This window comes from Temnothorax curvispinosus, unplaced genomic scaffold, assembly GCF_003070985.1.
Source record: "Temnothorax curvispinosus isolate PA1 unplaced genomic scaffold, ASM307098v1 QBEX01010285.1, whole genome shotgun sequence".
Classification (NCBI taxonomy): domain Eukaryota; kingdom Metazoa; phylum Arthropoda; class Insecta; order Hymenoptera; family Formicidae; genus Temnothorax; species Temnothorax curvispinosus.
The window spans coordinates 502,580-521,605 of NW_020220065.1; the positions used below are offsets into that span (position 1 = coordinate 502,580).

The 19,026-nt window shown below is 42.8% G+C and overlaps 1 protein-coding gene across 6 annotated transcripts in view; it reads left to right on the forward strand.

Annotated features, from left to right (window-relative positions):
- LOC112459981 (homeobox protein homothorax) overlaps positions 1 to 19,026 on the forward strand; it is a 376,700-nt gene that overhangs the window by 195,913 nt on the left and 161,761 nt on the right. For 4 of the 6 annotated variants that reach the window (XM_025024373.1, XM_025024374.1, XM_025024377.1 and 1 more), the window contains 2 exons: positions 7,465 to 7,572; positions 16,989 to 17,006. In XM_025024373.1, the coding sequence (XP_024880141.1) occupies positions 7,465 to 7,572; positions 16,989 to 17,006 (126 nt within the window). The remainder of the gene's footprint in view (positions 1 to 7,464; positions 7,573 to 16,988; positions 17,007 to 19,026) is intronic. The other 2 variants (XM_025024376.1, XM_025024378.1) reach the window with 1 other exon arrangement.

Consider the following 19,026-nt stretch of genomic DNA (forward strand, 5'->3'; position numbering starts at 1 on the left):
GATAAAATAAGACAATGGGCCAAATCGCCAAATACGAGTTAACTCTAAATTATATAATGTTTTGGCAGTCAACGTGTTAAATTCGTGGTGTCAAATTATGTTCAATTTGAATCATTTTTAAACACTTCTATAGATCGCTATTGGTCCTACTTAATATGTCGTTAACTTAACTAAATCAATGGAGTTAAAATAATATTATTTTGTTTTAAAATAATAAATTTCAACACATACGGTAGTTAAAACTAACAAAATATTATTTATTTTAAGATACTGATATAAATTTCATCCTTTTATATTTAACAGTGTATAATTATCCGTCGTTGCTACATGAAAAAAAAAAGTCCGAAAGAGGCGAGAGCCACGCGAGTGGCTCTGCGCGTGATTATGCGTTTCGGCGCGTCGCTCGGACAGATTGGTGCGAATACGTCTTTCGTTTCGTCGAGCGCGCCTGGCATCGGGTAGTTTTGTTTTACGGTCGTAATTCAAGTCGTCGTGCAGGGTCAGCCTACCGGGGCTGCCGAGATAGTTTATCATCATTTAATCCTCCCGACCTGCCGCAACATTTTAAATCTCTCCTATCTCGGTCCCGTGTGTCGTGGCCGGTCTGCGACACATGCCCGCGGCACGCACACGCGCGTTCACGTGACTCACGACCTCACGAGGTGCACGCGGCGCTGACGGAAAAGAGAGAGAGAAGGCACGCAACGATTCGTCGTGTACTATCGTTTCGTCGTCGCTTCGATATCTCTTTATCAGCCGTTTATCGTTTTTTCTCCGTTCGGTTCTTCCATTTTTCTAACATGAGCAATATTGTAAGTTTATCTTATGACCAGAAAAGAAATGTCAAACGAATACTCCGGGTATGAAATGAAAGAAATTTGACTGAGTCTGATCAAAATTTTATAACGACATTGTACATAAAATTCCCATTAAATTAACAAAATTTAACGCATAAAGTTGAAATGCGACCTCAATAATTTTTCCTCCTTGCTGGTATCAGCAGATTATTAGTGGTTTCGCAATTTTCAGTTTTATTTCTACATATCGTTAATCTTGGGAAGGAGGAGAAGGAAGAGGGCTAGGGAAAGGGGACGTCAAGCGCTGTCGATTTCGCCGTGAATTTACGCTAAGTGCAAGGCTGTTGCAGCGACGGCGGGCCGGTAATTCGGAGAACGTGGTCCCAGGGCCTCGGGAGCGGGTCGGAGGTCGGCAGGCAGAGTGCCAGAAAGAGAGGGGTTCCGCGACCGAGAGAACAGGGCGCGCGGTTTATCCGGACTCGGCGCTCCTCGCCTTCCTCGGTTTCCACCTTCCGGCGCGCACGTACACGCAGATTCGGCATTGTAGCGCTAATTAAACCGACGCGTGTCACAAGTCACGAGCGGTGACGTCACTCGCCATGATTTCTAACCGTCCACTATGTATAGTTGAGGCCGGACTCCGGCTTGTCCAACTGTCGTATATACCCTCTCCGCGCGCGCGTCTCCATTGCGGGCTCTAACTCCGTGCGCGAGGCTATTAATCTAATTATATCCTCGTGAACATCAAGTGCCAACTGCATCTGTAATTTCGGGAAGATAAATCGTAGCGCGAAAAACTTTTCTGATCTCGCGGAGACGATCTTTTCGAGACGATCACATCGGAATTCACTGTGATAATGATACGTGCGAATTATATTATTTTATTGTATAAAACATTGGCCGAAAAGAATTTCGATTAGATAGAAATCTATCGTAATAATTAATAATACATTCCATGTAACAAAATCCAGTATCGATGATGTATCTGCTTTTGAGATTGTAAGGTCCGCTGTGAGGCAAAGCATTATTGCATCGATTTCACCCGTCCGAAGATTAAGTGTTTGATTTACGATATTAATGCAAGTACCCACGCTGCGAGATCAATAGCGATTTTTATCGAATTATTAACCGGCGCGGGCAAGCGAGTGCAATGCTATTAGTCGACGCTTCGAAATGGTAATCAGTGAATATCGACTCGGTTAATTAAAACACTTTTGTGCATTTTATAATAGTAAATTTACTATTATATAGGAATGAATCTAATATAACGAATCTATATAAAAATATTATAAAAATTAAATTACATATGCCAAACCATCAAGAAGTCATGGTATAATAATTTTTTTCAGGTATTTTGTTTTAATTTTTTCAAACTTATACATGCCGCGTAAATTGGGAAAAATATCAACGTATTTTTCGAATACTTCCTTATACTTTAGCCAGATGGAAACAATTTCAGATTTTGATATGTTATCATTCACTCCCACTCGCACTTGTCTGTATCTAAACCTAAACACTCCACGAAGGCGTCGCGCGATAAGGGCTTAAAATGCGAGCAAAGTATGGCGCAATCGCCATTGGCGCTAAGTGCCAGCGTAAATTTGACTGCCGCGGACGAAAGAGTGTTAATTGTGAACTTACGTTTTATGGAGGAAGTGGGACTCGCCAGGAGAAGGCGCGACGGCGAGTAGCATGGCGCGCATTACCGAAGCCTGGCGTTCTCAGCTGTCGTCGTTGAATTACGTTAACACCTTTGTTCGATCTTATCGTCGGTTGACCAGCGGGACCCGTCGACCGTTTCCATTACGCGGTTTCTTGCCATTACACGTTTAATGATAATCTCGCATCCGCATGCTGCAAAACGACGGCGTCGTTCGCGTTCGCAAACGGGGAAATTCACTCGCACACACTTAGCCGCACGACTATTAAAGCGAGTACCTTATCGCTTCACTATCTTTATTTCCGCTAATAAGAATCATCCCTCCTTTTCTCGATTTAGATAATGCGCGTCCGATACGATCGTACAGCGCCAGCGTTTCGATCTGATCGTAATATTCTTCGTACACTTTTTTACAGTCTCCTGATAATCGTGCGGATGAATTCACGCGCGCATAAGCGAATACGCATATTATTATCCGTAAAACTGGAATAATTACATGCGTTGCGATAATGTCCAACTGTCACTTTGTTCAATATCCGCGCATGATTTTACGAAAGTAATATAATTCTCAGGTGCTGTGAGTTATCGTGCGTGTATACGTTATGGACTCTCTCTTTTCGCGAACGCAAGAATTTTCTGTACGATTAGAAAATTGCGTAACACGTTGTTTAAAATTAATTACTATGTATATCGCTTGCGCTTAGTGAAGTCGTCCGGCTCGTTCGCGACATCGTCCCGTACCGGCTGTTACAAACAGCATCCTGTTTATCAATAATTTGAATTTGAAAGACGCACCGAGAGACGGCGAGTTTGCAAGCCGCAACAAATTACGTCTATCGGGCATCATTAATCACTCGGCATCTCCGACATCTGCGAACGCAAACCTCCGCCCGTCGCCCTTTACTTACCGAAGAAAGACGGTGTTTCTGCTCGCAAATGGAAAATAGGAATGGCGTCACGACCGCCCAACAACCTTGAAACACTATCCGTTTATTCCACACAATTAGATTTTAATCGAGAAAAAGAGCGATTTTTCTTATTTTAATTTTGACTCGCTTTGCTCATACATTCGTTTGCAGAAACTTGCGTAAAAATTTCAAAACATTTTAAAAGTATCGATATTCAAAGAACGGTTATTGCGAGGCTTACGATTTGATGCGTGAAAATCTTGAATAATCTTCCAGCATCTTCACAAGAAAACAGGCTATTAAACCTTGTCATTTAAATAAGTTGGTTTACCACCAGCATTATTACCGTAAATCGCGCAAACATCCGATTCGCCTCGAGCCGCGAAGCGAGGGTAGTTTTAATTAAGATAAGTGAGTTCGAGGTGTCGACGGCAAGGATTATTCGAAAATAATTTCGACGGACGTATATAACGACACGCCCGGTTTATCCAGCGTGCTGATCTACGGATTACTTTCGGCCGAAGAGAGAGGATACCTATCCCGAATAAATTACGCGCCGGTAACGTCGATGGGTGGTGGTGGCGGTGGTGGTAGCGTGGAGCGACGTAAGGTTAGGCGGAGTTCGCAAAGAGAGGACGAAGCCAGAGGGAAAGGGAGAGTAAGACGCGAAACAACGAGCGAAAGAGACGTCGAGAACGGATAGAAGAAGAGAGAGACACGGACGAGCCCGAAAGGAGAGCAGGTGCAAACTTGGCCTGTCAGGAAGTCGCTTACAGCTCGAGGACAAAAGCTTCCCGAGGGACTCGTGCGCGTTTGGAAGCGGCACTAGGGACGCACAGGTCGGTCTGGATGGTAGAAGACGACGAGAAAGATGGTTGGAGGGAGCTCGAGGGGAGCGAGAGGGACGAGCCTAACTGTGAAATAACAGGGTGGCCTCTTCAACCCTCGCCTTGAAGATGCGAGCCTCATACGTCACTTCCTTACGGCGAAAGAGGGCGGCGTCTAAGGGTGGAAGCGAGTTATATTGATTTATTTATACCGAGGAAGCATCTCCGACGTGATGGGGTTATTGGGTACCTATATTCTATCTATAACATCCGCTACGGTCTCCACGAGTGGCAAAGCCGGATACCGACATTGAGGATCCTCTCCAAATCTCTCTATCTCAGCCTGGAAGATTCGGATCGATGATCGCGCAAAATCCATTTCGTAGCAATTAAAATCTTTTAAATTCCGCGAGGGCTTCCGGAAGTTTGTGTGATGCATTGCACGAATTTGCAATGACTGTCGAAAAGGTAGATAAAAGATATACGTTGCTCGAGTAATTTGCCATTGTCGAAACAAATTAGTCATGGGAGGGATCATTGTCGACGTACCGAAGAAATAAACGCGGCGTCCGTCGCGTGTCCGACTGTTACATTCCAATTTGTAACCGTCAGCTGTTGTTGGGTGTAAAAATAAAGTCATAGCGGGAGTTTTGCGTCGCGCGTGGCTATACGAATTTGGTTTCAAGCGAAGATGACGTGGTCGTCGTATTAGTCCATCCACCTCCCACCGATCGTATACTCACTCCTCTAGGGCTTTGCCCGATACATGACTCGGCCCTGTGGCATGACTGTCGCGAACACGCGAACCCGTTAGACCAAAGTTAACCCGCAATTTAGCTACGGTGATCATTCAAAGGAGACGTCTCACTCGATCCCACTTAACGAATCTTTCTTGTGAAGAAACATTTTGCACTGTCAGATGCGACAATTATTCTGCAGACGTAAAGTCGACTTCGACAACGTTCAAGTTAGTAGCAGTGGTTTATCTCATGTTGTTTTTCGCTTCTCCGTTTTATTGAGAAAGATTTTTTTTTGTAAAACTTATTTTATATATTTTTCTGAAAATAGAACGGTCTTAATGTATCGTAACTATATACGTTCATGAATGCCACCTAAATTTGACATACGACAGTCGTTGTAGCCGCATACCGAGAATCAGAGAATTCGGGTCAAAATACGGTAGAAACTCCAGAACTTTTTAGAATTCCCACGGTAAATCACAGTTATAGAGTTGATGGGGCGATGTGTATGATTACACCCTGTCTCCTAGCGGCTATAAATCTCCATCTATCCGCCCCACCTTCATCCTAGGATTCTACAGGTATCCAAAGGACCTGTGCCTCCGAGGACTTCGAAATGGCTGTGACGTATAGCCTGGCGGTGCGTAATGGGTCGGCAACGCGAGCAAATGACTTTGAATAATCCTGATATATTGTTTATTCACTTATCCGCGGCGTGGAAAGACGGGATCTCCGGCAACGAGATATCTCAACGAGACATCGAATCGACAATGCACTTTGAATATTTACTTATGTATATTTATCGTGTTTTTATTATCGCATTTTTCACCAATTCTTTTTTAACTTGCACAATATTGATGAAGAAAAGATCATCTCAATAGATTTGCAGGTCAAGTGCCGGGACACACTAATCTCTTGTTATTAACATGATTTCGATTGTCCCTTGTGTCGGAATAACCATTATTTTCGAATCGCCGACACAGCCCTGTCATTTCGATTAACCAAAACTGACGGGTCGTGCCGTGACCGTAAAATCAAGAGTTAAACCCACACTCGCTCGGTACACTATAATCAATCGTTGGCTCCGTTTTTAAATCCATTAGTTTGAAGCGCGCGCCAATTGAACGAGAATTTCAAAATTATATTCAAAGCTAATCGCTGGGGAGTCTACGGAGGATTGATATCGAATCTCTATTATTTGAAATTAACATCCCGGTATCTGTCTGTGATAAAGCGACAGTTGATCGCATGCAAAAATGTTAACAAAAACTTAATATCGGTGGACTGTGCACGCTCGTACAGAACGGGCTGAAGCGAAGCAATTTTCTGCTTTCCAAGAATATAATTTTCGCAGGGGGATGTGCCCCGCTATATTTCCGAGATAAGACTATAGCTCCGCGGGATCTCCTCTCACCCAGCAAGACCCTACTCTCTCGTGTGAAATTACTTCGCTCCGCGGCTTACTCTTATCCCCCGGCGCCACCCTTTCTTACCGTGTATCCTCATTCAGCCGGGATCTCCCTGGAAATAAAGTAGATACCTTTCCTATTTTCGCATCTGGAAAATTGCAATACTGCAGTCGCGAGTGGTGCTCGCCGCTTGATAAATCAGTTGGAAGATAGAAAATTCTCCGAATTTTTTTGTGCAGCTACACATAAAGAAGAAATAAGAAATTATTATTTTCCTGTTAATTTGATATAAAACGCGAACTTTTATAGACAATACTTTTTCGTTTGATCGCTTCACGTCGTGGCATTGATTAATATTATGCTGGGTGGTATAACCGTCGTGCGAATACCTTGCAATTTAGCACAACTGCTTTCCCGCGCTCTTAAGTAATTATTATAATCAGCATAATTGTAGGATTATTCTTATTCTGGCGAAGTAAATCGCAGGGATAACGTCGCATGCTACCCGGTGGAAAAAGAATGAAAGTGCTATAACGGCATACATATAGAGAGCATAGTACGATAGAATCTCTTTGGTCGAAGTCGTGACGCCGACGATCACGAATCTTTCGCTTCCTCCACATCAACCCTTTCTGCATACTTTTTCTCCAGAGCGCTCCGCATAATAACGTTTTCGTGCGGGAATTGATACGAGAACATCTATTTTTACACAAGAACGGGCTATTTCGCGTTATCAGCACGATTTTTTTACAATATTTTGATTGCGACGTATAATCGTCGGCATTTTATCTTAAAACAAATCTATTGAAGAATTTTTTTCATAACGCCAAAGTGCTGACTCACCAATACTTTTCCTGTTTTAATGCATTTAATGCGTGTGTCAGCGGTGCTACTTGATTTGTGAATGGAGATTTATGGATACACTTTTTCTCTCTAACTTTAATTCATTTTTTCTAAAAGTGCAAAATATACGATATCTCTATTCCTAATGCGATTATGCTTCTTACAAACATGTTTATTAAAACGCAGACGACAATTAGCGATTGATAAATCATAACTGAAAAACTAAGTTTTTCATAATTACACTAATAATAATAATTTTAATGGGAAAAAATTGTTTCAGGCAAATGGTGTCCACGTAGGGAATGGAGTTCGCCTCCTGACGCGCAACGCGCGGCGTCCGACGCGCGTCGTGGTGTCCTTTACTCCTCGGTCTTCCTCGGCAGTCCCGGTAAGTAGAGTTCTTCGCACAAATCTGAAGGTTTTACACTTTGCGCTCTTCAATCGACTGTTATTAGCAACGAAGCTGAAATAAGACTCGTCATATAGTTTCAATTATTTTCAGTCTGCACATAACGCGACTGTGTGTGTCGGAGTGATTTCTACAAAAATTTTTTTAGATGCAGTGCACATTTGTAAATATTAGAATATCTTATTAGTCATTGGGAACACATTGCCAAATAATTCAAGCTTTTTACAAAAGCTTCTATTATAATACGCTATCATTTTTTATTAACAACAATAGTTATTCAATTATTATCTAACATGTGTATATAGATATTTCTCCCACACACTTGTGTTTATAAAATTTTTAAGGGCTTGTTTTTTGTAAAAGATTTTCTTCTATGACTTTTTATTTCATTGTACATATTATTTTAGTATTCTGTAATTCGTTCTATGCGTACTTACGCATTTTATTCTTTCTGCATTTTATCTATACAATTGTTATTTATACTTCTCTCTTTATCGGATTATGCGCTTGAAGGAATTAATCGTAAAGCGCTAACTAAGTAAATAATGCAAATGGGGTAATTAAAAAAATTAATTGCCTCTTACGAAGATTGCACAACTCTGCAATTTTTAAAAAGCAATTTATGTTTTTAACTACCAATATTTTTAATTATATTTCTTAAGTGTAATGTAAAGTATAAAGTTGTCTCGGTTGTACGTAATGACATTTGCCGAGCATAAATTTATTTTTATTCGCCCGAATTAATCTTCAATCATTTTTAACCGTGTGCTGCGCGTAAAGCGAAGGGAAAAGATGCGTCGTTTTATGTGTGCACTTGGTGTGCGTTGTGGGTGGAGCGAATCGTTGGCCGCATAAACAAGTCTTAATCGGCCTCGGGCTTTCGCTACGCTGAATAAATATTGATAACGGGTGACGCGACGGCCAATCAGAATTGCGATTTACGAAATAGGGCGCTTACATCCCGTTCGTTTTGCGCGCGAATCATTCGGCTTGGCGATGATTAGCGGACACGACGCTACGCACTGCATAGAATTGTAGAAAGCTCACTGGAAACTCTGTTGTTTATCCTTTCTAAATTAAGCTCGACTATAAAGAGAAAGTGCAACTCATAATATCACAATTTTACAAATCATTATTGGGATCAAGTATACGTAAGATATTTAAACTGAACAGTTTCAATATTTGAAAAAAAATGGTTAACAAGTAAATACACATTTTTTTTACGACAAAAGTTTTTCAATATTGGATTTCCGTTGTTTCACTTTGTTATTACGCGTGCGCGATCTTGTAGTAAGCGACATCGTGTCGACCTTCTTCGAGAGGCATCAAGATCCTCTCGAACGCCACAGATAAGCATCGCGCGAGAGGCACATTACGAGGTTGCGAGTGACTCGCGTTTGATAAGTGATCGAATCGTTCTGGAGATGCATCGAGCCTCGATATTGCGAAGGGCCAAGCATCACGCATGCGTACACGTTCGCGGGCTGTCTCCTCCGTCTGTTCCTCTCTTTCGACCTCCCTCTCTTCGTGGAGCAGCGGGTACCCTCCGCGAAGAAAGGACGAGGCGAGCGCGAGAGAGCGAGTCGCCCCTTGTCGTCGGAGAGAAGATCGGCGCTTGAGAGCGAGGAGGACGGGATATATTCGCGAGTGTGAGAGTGTCGGTCGGCATGCGAACGGAGCAGAGAAAGCGAGAGAACGAAAAGAGAGAGGAGAGGAGAGGAGAGCCGAGGGAAAGGGTGCCGCCATCTCCATGGCAACGAGGCGAGGCGGGAATGCGACGGTAACCATGGCAGCCGCGGGTTCCTCTCTCGGGCCGACCTGTCTGTCCCTCTTTCTGGCCTCTCGTCCTCCTCGTTCTCCTCATCTGGACCTCTTCCTTCCGCCCACGGAGCGGGTAAGCGGTCGCGCGGCCGCCGCTCCTCTCTCGAGCCGATCCGTAAAGAAAAGGTGGGGCGGACTTGGGCTCGCGCCGCTCCAGAGAAAGGGTTTTCTTTTTCTTCGTTTCCACCTTCGTTTCGCGCAGCCTCACGTGGATCCCTTTTTTTCCGTGTTTAGGAGCATCGGGTCAATTTCGATACGTGTAGAAAGTACTCGCGATAACGACCGCGCAGGGGTGAAATTTCGTTTAATTTGGCGTATTCAGATTGTATCTAAATCGAAAGTGCGATTTATGTCCCTAAGATATAAAATATCGAAATCGCAATGTACATGTCCTCACTCGTAAAATAATTCCTTCGCTGTTTCACTCGAGGAAAGTAAATGCGTGTAATAAAACGAAAAGCCTTATTCACTCTTTCCATTATATACGGTTTCCTTTGTATTTTTAATTATAAATTATCTCAATATTTTTCAAGCAAACAGCACGTCAAACCTGCATGTATTTAAGTGCGTAGTTGAAAGCTATCGACATTCTTCGACGCGGAAACGCGGTTCGCCACTCAGCTCTCGGGTGCGGAATATCGTAGACGCGCTTGATTATGTACGACTGTCGAGGAATCCTGAGATTCCAGGCGTCGTTTAACTCTCGATACGTTGCGCGACGACGCGGCGGCGAGAGTCGAGTTTCTGCGTCGACGACGACATTAGCGTGCCTCTGCATTTTCCCTGACTGCATATTTTCATCCGTTACGAACGCGATGACAGAGGCAGCTCTCGATGTCGCCTGCGTTTATTTCGAATTTTATAAGAACGTTTTAAAAATGGCATATTTTAATCGATGTAGCGATTTTTTTCGATTGTTATAGATACACGTTACGATCATTCTTGAAGAATATTCCAATTTTTCCTCGCAGCCTCGTTCCCACTTTAATAGCTCGTGTTTTGCCTATTAATTTAAAGAAAAAGTCGATCAATATACGATTTTGATCATTTAATATCAATGAAAATTAAAAGCTTCTCATATAAAAAAACGGCTTTATTTTTGATAATTATTTGAAGTCACTTTGAATAAGGTACCATTCCTATCGTAATTTTAGAGCGCGCGTTTGTTAAGTCGGAATTTTGACCGCGGCTTTGAATAGGGAGGAGGGTGGGGGGAGGGACAAAACGAATTAGGATGCGGTAACAAAACAAATTCGTCGAAATTTCGTCAGAGCCGGTACACGACCGCCCGCGCGCGGTGGATCTCGTTACGTTTACTGGTAGAAGGAGGTTAGCCGAGACAGGGAACGCGGGGGTGGATGCTAGAGAAACGGAGGTGAAAGAGGAGGAGAACGGGTGGAATTCTCTCGGTTTGGTTTTTCATGGGTCGCACATCACGTCCCTCTCTTCTCCCCGTTTCCATCGCGTGGAACCACCGTACTGTGCACACCCGCTACCACCCCTTTGCCACCCCCCCCCGTATCGCCCTGCAATAGCACACGGCATGGCTCCCTTTTCTGTGAGTGTGTAACGTAATGTAAGGGTTGCGCCCGCGTCGGCGTTTGGGGTGAGAGAGTTTAAAACCCCTCGGGGCTTGAGGTCCGGGCCGGTTAGATTTATCGGATGTTTTGGTTGGCGGCCATTGTTAGCCACCCTCTCTCTACTCTCTTCCTCTCTTTCACCACTCTACGCACAGTGGCGTAACTCGTGCTACGTCGTTGCTAGGAAATCATTTTTCAATCTCCCGCAGTGCATTTCGGATGTCTATGGGTGATGAAAGAATTGACGTAGCCAGATATATCATTCAAGTTTTACATTTCGTCGCGTTTTGTACTTTTTGGCTAATATAATAGCCACACTTCCCACGCTCGTTGTTCTGAATTAAATTATTAATATAATTAACAAAATTTATTAGAAATATAAAAGAGCCGAGAAAAAATTGCAAATTGCAAATTTTTTGCATTATCGGTAATATAAATTTATTTAAAAAAAAAACTTGTTTTGTATATACGATAATGTATATTGTACTATCTTAGATTAGTAATATCAATTTATATACATATTATTATTAATACATGTTATTAATAGAAACTTTTTCTGCAATGATGCATACAACACATGTTTTTACTTTCAATTGATGAAAGGATTTTTTTTCGCAATTTTTATTTGCTCAAGTTATCAATTAATAAGTAAAATATAAAAAGCGGCAGTAAAAAACGGCAACGTGAAAGAATAGGATAATGGAAGAAAATGTTTTATTGTTCAATACTTGATTATATCGTTATGATCCACCGTCACGAAGATCATCTCGTGGTATTCCGCGTGCAATCGTTCGTCGCAAAGCTCCTTCGTAACGCGGATCTTCAACAACCTTCTTACCGGCATTGTGCGCGGTAGTTTGAGCGGTGTTCAACCCCACGACTCGCGACCCTTGGGCACAACCCTTTCGACCGCAGTTCTGTTTGTCTCATTTCTTGGTACACCGCTGTTATCCAAAAGCAAGCGTGTATAGTTACGTAATTGATGCAATTCAACACGACAACCGAGTTTTGTTCAAAATTTACGTAATTATACTAATGTATGTTAATAATAATTTATCTAAGTGTCTTGTCAATGATGATATTTGAACATTCAGAAATATTAACAATACAACACATAATAAATTTCTTTTGGAAAGATTAGAAAAAAATTGTCTAAAAAAATTGCAATATTTCACCATTTTTTGCTTCTAATTTTAATGTAGAATACATCATAAACGATACAATGTGAGATAATGGTTACTCTAAAATAAATAAAAGAAATAAAAATTTTGCAGAGATGGAAAGAGAAAGAATATTCGAGTTTTGCAAGTGATTTCGAAATACGAGCTAATTGGGACTTTATCGGATAATGTCAGGAAAGTTTCATCACGACTATAGGCCTCGCGGAAGAGAATTCGTTGCTGGTCGAGAGCAAGTTACACAATAGCTGGCCCGGCGATAGGTGATGGCGGAGGAGAATAGCCGAGGTAGAGTTTCTCTCGCACGGAGAGCCGCCACAGGGCCACCTCGTGTTCTTCGATTAGCAAGAGACCGACCCGACCATGACCTCTCCCTCTCTCTGTCGCTTTTCGTCTCTCTCTTTTTTCATCGTCCATCGCGTATACCGTGCCATAGGTGGAGAAGATTCTCCTCCGGTCTCGCCTCCTCGCTCGCTCCGTTTCTCTCGTGCTTCATCTCGCGGCACTGATTGGACGATCCATCACTGTTGCTTCTCTCTCCTTCTCTCACTCGGGCTCTTTCGTCTTTCTCCGTCTCTCCTTCTTGTCCTCTCCAATGTCTATTGCCAAGGAGTCGGACATAAGCACACGTATGTGTCTGTATGCACACTCACTCATACACGCACACACGTGTATATACATATATACATATATAAATATATATATTCATGTATACATACGTATAAACTTACATATATGTATATACATGTATTATTATGTGTGTATGTTTAAAACATCTACGCGTGTAAGCGTTTGTTGTGTAGAAGCATGCGTGAATGTGACTTCATACACGAATTGTGTATATGTATACATATATGCGTGTATACTATAATATGTACACGCGTAGCGCTACGTTGTCACGCTACGTTGTACTCGTGCGACTCTCGAACGTATGCACACGCGCGTACCGGACTTTCGTATACCGGCGACCATCGCCCAGAGGGTCGGCCATTCTCGTAAGAGGGTGGAAGGGTAATTGGTTCCCATGGAGGCAGAAAACGCCTCGCTCGAAAATGTCTCGCCGAAACTGCACGATGCAGCTGGAAACGCATTAATGAAGATAATTGATAGAAGTAAAAGATAGAAAAACATGTTTTTCGGGGAGATACAAAGTTGTCTTTAACTACAGTAGTTGATGATCACAAGCAAATCACAGGGAAATAATTAACGATGACGGTAACGTCTCTGTTTTAACTTTTTACATTTAAAGATCAAAGGTATTCATTGTGATCACTGTTCTTCGATACAATTGTTGCAACTATACGTGGGAAAAGAAATAAAGTAGCTTGAATGCGAAAGAAATGTACGCGACGTGTGACACACACACACACACACACACACACGCACACGCACGCACGCACGCACGCATATATATATATATATTATATATATATATATATATAAAAGCTATAAAGGGAATATATAAGCTTGCCACCATCCACAGTTCGTATTCATTAGTTCCTTATTCAAAGCCACGGAAATAGTTCCAGAGTTGCGAGAGGCACAAAGCACAAAGCTCTGTCGCGGAACAAAGAGAGGCGAAGGGAAAGCGGTATAGGAGATAGTGAAAGAGCGAAAGCGAGAGAATTGCAGATTTCATGAAGCCCAAGATAGGCACAATGGTTTAGCTGGCGAGTACATCATCTCTACCTGCCTCCCTCGTCCTCTCTCTCTCTCTCTCTCTCTCTCTCTCTCTCTCTCTCTCTCTGCCTCTGTCCCGTTTTTCTTTCTCTATCTCGCTTCCTACGTGTCTCTCGGTCTCTCTGCAATATTCATATGTGTTGAATATATTAATGCGCCGAGAGATATGTAAAGCGTGCGCTGGAAAGTGCGCCGTCTCCGTTAGCTGCCTGCTTGCTGGCTGCTGTCTGCCTGGCTGGCTGGCTGGCTGGCTGGTGCAATATTAGTGAAATGTGTCTCGGAGTGCGCCCATGTGCGGCACCGATATTAAACAGCAGCCGTCATTGCATCTGCCCTCCCGTAACCCGTCTGCTCCATACGCGTTTTCAGTTTCCATCGGGAATCTCGTTGGTCCTTCGATTCCGGACACCCTCCGCAGCACTCTCGAATCCTTTTTCCTCTTAGTTTTTACTTCCGTTCTTCTGACTTCCCTTCGTGTCATCCCAATCCACTGGCTTTTGTCGTAATTCACCGAATAATTTATCGAAGGTGCAACGCTATTGTTATATTTTTGTATAAAAATTCGGTCGACGATTCGTTATTCAAAGGACTTGCTGAAGTAAATCATAATAGTTAACAACAACGCACATATAAGTTGTATTTATATTATTATAATCCAACTCAACAACAAAAGGTACGAGTTTTTTGTGTGTTTGCAGTTATATAAAGAATGATCCATTAGAAATAATATTCTTCAGAGATAATGCGTAAAGTGTCAGACTTAAAGAAGAGAAAATAAGTACATTATATAGTACAATTAATTATCTACAGATGCTGCTCGATGCTCTTTTAGACTTCCCTTTAGGATAATATTTTTAATGTACTCTTTCCAATACCAGTCAAGTCATGGCAGCCTCATATTACACATCGATGAGCGAGTTCTCTCTTTTAACCTTCGTATATGCAGATACGATGCTGAGGCTATTACTATGCAAAGTAATTACGACTTCACACCCGGCTTCTTGCGCAACAACACGCTCCAATGAGTATTCCATTTGCTTGATGATTCAATTTAAGCTTCAGCAGAATTTGTTTCTTGCGCGATCATATTTTAGCATTTATTTTTAAGAATATATCGTACAATGGACGCAATAAAGGTGAACGGGTCTATAGTAGCCGACTAATTGAAAACGAAAAGTTTACCAAGAGATCGTATCTCGCTCTTTGCAAAAGAGAGAAAGAGAGAGACACGAGGTACTCGCTGATATTTCCGAAGGAAGGAGACACGTATTGTAACTCTATTTCAAACTATGTATCGGTCCGCTTCCACAATTTTTTTGCGAGAGAGATGAATACTGCTGGAAGAGAGTGCTAGCGGAGGGCGAGTTAAAGCCGAGTGCAAGAGAAAAGGGGAACGTAGAAGGGGTGGGTTTCGCGATGTAACAATACGATGCAGTACGGTATAATCGGTAGTACCGGCACACGCCAACTTTCTCTCTCTCGTCCCTTCGCGCTGATCCTCTCGACTGTGTACCCTCCACCTCCAGCATGCCCCTGCACGATTCTCTCAACCTACGGCCCAGCCCCGGCAGCAGCAGCAGCAGCAGCAGCAGCAACAGCAGCAGCAGCGGCGGCAGCAGCAGCAGCAGCAGCACCCAACCCAGACCCTGGGGCTGTCAAACGCAGGCCGAATCTTCTTCTGCTCGTGACAGCCTGGAAATGAAGAGAGTGCCCCGCGTGGCGTATCCTACCCGCTTTCGTACGTTAACGCACGTTCTAGGTACGTACGTACGATTCGTGCACACACGTGCGAGCGAGCGGGCGCGCGCTTACATTATCCCTTTAATATGTGGTCGGGCACCGACGCGAATACCGCTCGTGGAATGAAGCGAGAAAATGGATCCACGGCTCTTTTTCTTTAGACCCTTCTTTCGTTCCCGCTTCTCGATCCTGACGATCGCTTCCGGGTGTATTTGCATCTTTGTATATCGACTATATCGGTTTCCGTTTAGTCGATTATGTAAATTGCGTGTTTGATTGTGGCCGCATTATTTGTTTTTTTTATTATGACATTTTTTTTAGCAGTTTAATATCTTACTTGAGCGACATATAATTGATTATACAGAGTGGATTTAAAAATAGTACTATTCCCAAGAAGTCATCCCGATTGTCCGCGTGTATCATTTACTGCACGCGTAGATTTTGACTTGTAGCTCTTTCATTGCTTTCTTTTTTTTTTTCTTATCGAGCGGGAGGTTTTATCGCGTTGGTAGTTACTTTAAGGAACGGGCTAAAGAGTCTGAAAGGGTCCCTACCCCGCCGATTACGAAGCACTTTTCGAGCGCGATCATTAGCGCAATTATTATTGTGTCGGAGCACAATGAGCGCACCGCCATCGCCGACAACAATGGACGCTGAAGGTGAAGAGGCGAAGGGATGAAGCGCGCGCACCGGCGATGAAGCGAAGTGGCTGGCCGTAGAAAAGAGGAGAGCCGGTAGATCGCCGTGATGGAACGAAATGAAAATAGAACAAAGGCCGCGAGCGAGCACGTAAAAAAATGCTAATGAACAGACGCGGCCATTGTCGTTAATTGCATTTTGTTTTCTACCGCGTAACTCGCGCCGACATCGTTTGACGGCAGTCCTTTCACGGCAACATAGAGCATCGCGATTTCTCTTTAAAAAAAATTTATCGTTAGACAATAGATGTCGTGAGTTCTCGTAACAATGTGGTACTTTTTATATCTTATTACAAGGATGCTCCGCTGAAAAATATTGACCTTAGACATTAGACATTACGATCTCTCGTTATGTGTCGATGCCTCGACACATTATGTACTTCTTGCGATAGGGCGAGTCTATCGAACAGTATTGCCGAGTAATGTTCGAGTAGTGAACTAAAGTACGACACGTTAAAGAACATGGTACGAGAGAGGTGCATCTGTTAAGACATGCGTCGAGATACTTGATTGCGTTGGGGCCTCGTATATGCTTGAAACAATGTTACCGCTACATTATGTTATTGCGGCATTACATTCCATTATACATGGGATCCATTGCACATAATCTATAAGTACATAAGAGCTTGTATTGTATTTTTCCAGTCACGCTCTTCTCTCATACTTCTTCTTTTTTCCATGCGTACGATGGATCCCAGTTGAGTATTGCTTAAAAAGTAAGTAATACTCTAAGTAAAATAATTAGATAATTTTTTTTATGCTGGATGATGTGTACATGTATCATGATATACATATAATTAACATTGAAGGAAATTATAAACAAATTTGCGATACGATAACGCAAAAAGTTGCAATCAATTTTAAAAGCGATGTTGAGATATGATATTATTCAGTTACTTATATTACATTTGGAGATGGCAGGGTTTATATAGAAACTTTCAAAAATTCTTACATAAACATTTTTCTTAATAGTATCCACTGCTTCTAATCACGTGTCCTTCTTTTATCGAGATTTTCTTCGTAATTGAGATGTCAAGCTTTCAGTCTTCGTTCATCTTTTCTCCTCTTCTCACCACCGAGAATGAGGCGCGCACAAATTATTATGCCGGACCAGGCGGCGGGACCTCTCGCCGTTATCTCCTCGGCTGCTTGTTTCTCACTCCGCTCTATTAGTTGCCTGTGTCCCAAGAATCTATACGGTGCGAGGTTGTCTCCGCGTTTTCTCCCCGCCGCCGCCACCGCCACCGACCGTCTTTGACGTCGGCGCGAACGATTCAGTAGGATCTAACGGAGTTCGGTGAAATACTGCGACTCGATTTCGACACTTCGGCATCATTAATTAGCGGTCCCGCACGACTTTTATTCGAGCTCCTTCGCGTTTAATTACAACGGCAAGAGAACAGAAGAGACGCGCGGAGATCGTCCCGTGTGTTACACACTACCGGACTACCTGCCGGACGTGACACACCGGCTCTCACGACCAACACGTGCCTCCGACTGGTATCGCCTGGTATCGGCGGTGTCAAACACATACAACCATGCACGTGGACCAGCACCAACTGACGTCGTAAACGCCGATCGTGTGTACGATTCGATAATGAGGTCGTAGCTCCTTCGAGCCACAATTGCGAGGGGTTAACGCGCGAGTATTTGTCAAGTATAATGGTACTCCAATTCATTTTTAATCATTTTTTGTTAAAATTGGATATAAAATTGGATATGTTATCATTAAATGTTCTGATAAAACATATAGATATAGAAATATTAAATAAAATTTTATTTTAAAAATTCATGTTTAATTTCAAATCGTGTGTTCGATCAATGCAATAACGGGTAACAATAGAGGTTGATTTATCATAAATACAGGTTGATTTTCAGCGCTACCCTTGAATTAAGCGGCCCTTTGTTTGTTTGTTGTTCCGGTTTAATTCTTTCGCGAGGTGTACCATCGAGGGTCCGCGGTATAGGTCAATGGGAAACTAATTGTCGGTGCTTGAAGGGTACAGTCAGAAGCAGAGGGGAGTGGCGTAGCGACGTTCGCTGTTGCTCGAAGGGTCGATTCGAGGGTGGTCGAAAAGTCTAAGCACTCGATGAAAGTAGCGGGCGGCGCGATGGACGATGAGACTAGACGGTTGCAGTGGTAGTGACGCCGTGCCGTGACGATAGTCGGTGGTGGTGCTGGTGGTGTAGTGATAGTGAAGGGAGAATGAGGACACTTGAGTGAAGAGGGCCGACAACAGATTGCCACGGCGAGAGAAACAATGCAATCCCGTCCCTCCCCTTGCCGCCCCTAATCTTCCCTTCGCGGATGCAATCCGCATGCAACGCGTGCTACGAGGCACTCGATGACTCGGCATCGAGTGTTTCAATGGCGTATTGACTCGGTTACCAAAGTGACACGATCACGTGTCCGCGCGCCGCGCTTTGATCCGCCTTGTATCTTCTCGCCTGAGTCGATAATAACAATGCAGTATAGTTAAAAGGCAAATGTAAAATTTTCTTGTAATATAAATGTGTATTTTGAATTAAAATTCGGCATGCAACATTTTTCAAATTTAATTTAAGTCGAAATTTGAATCTTATGATTTGCATTTTTTCGTTTGAGAAGTAAATTTATGTAAATAATAAAGAATTCGGATTAATACTTTCTAGTAATTTATATTCATTAATATTTTATTTTTTAGTGCGGTCTTATTTGAGCTTGAAATAAAAATTAGATCAATTTTCGTAATACAT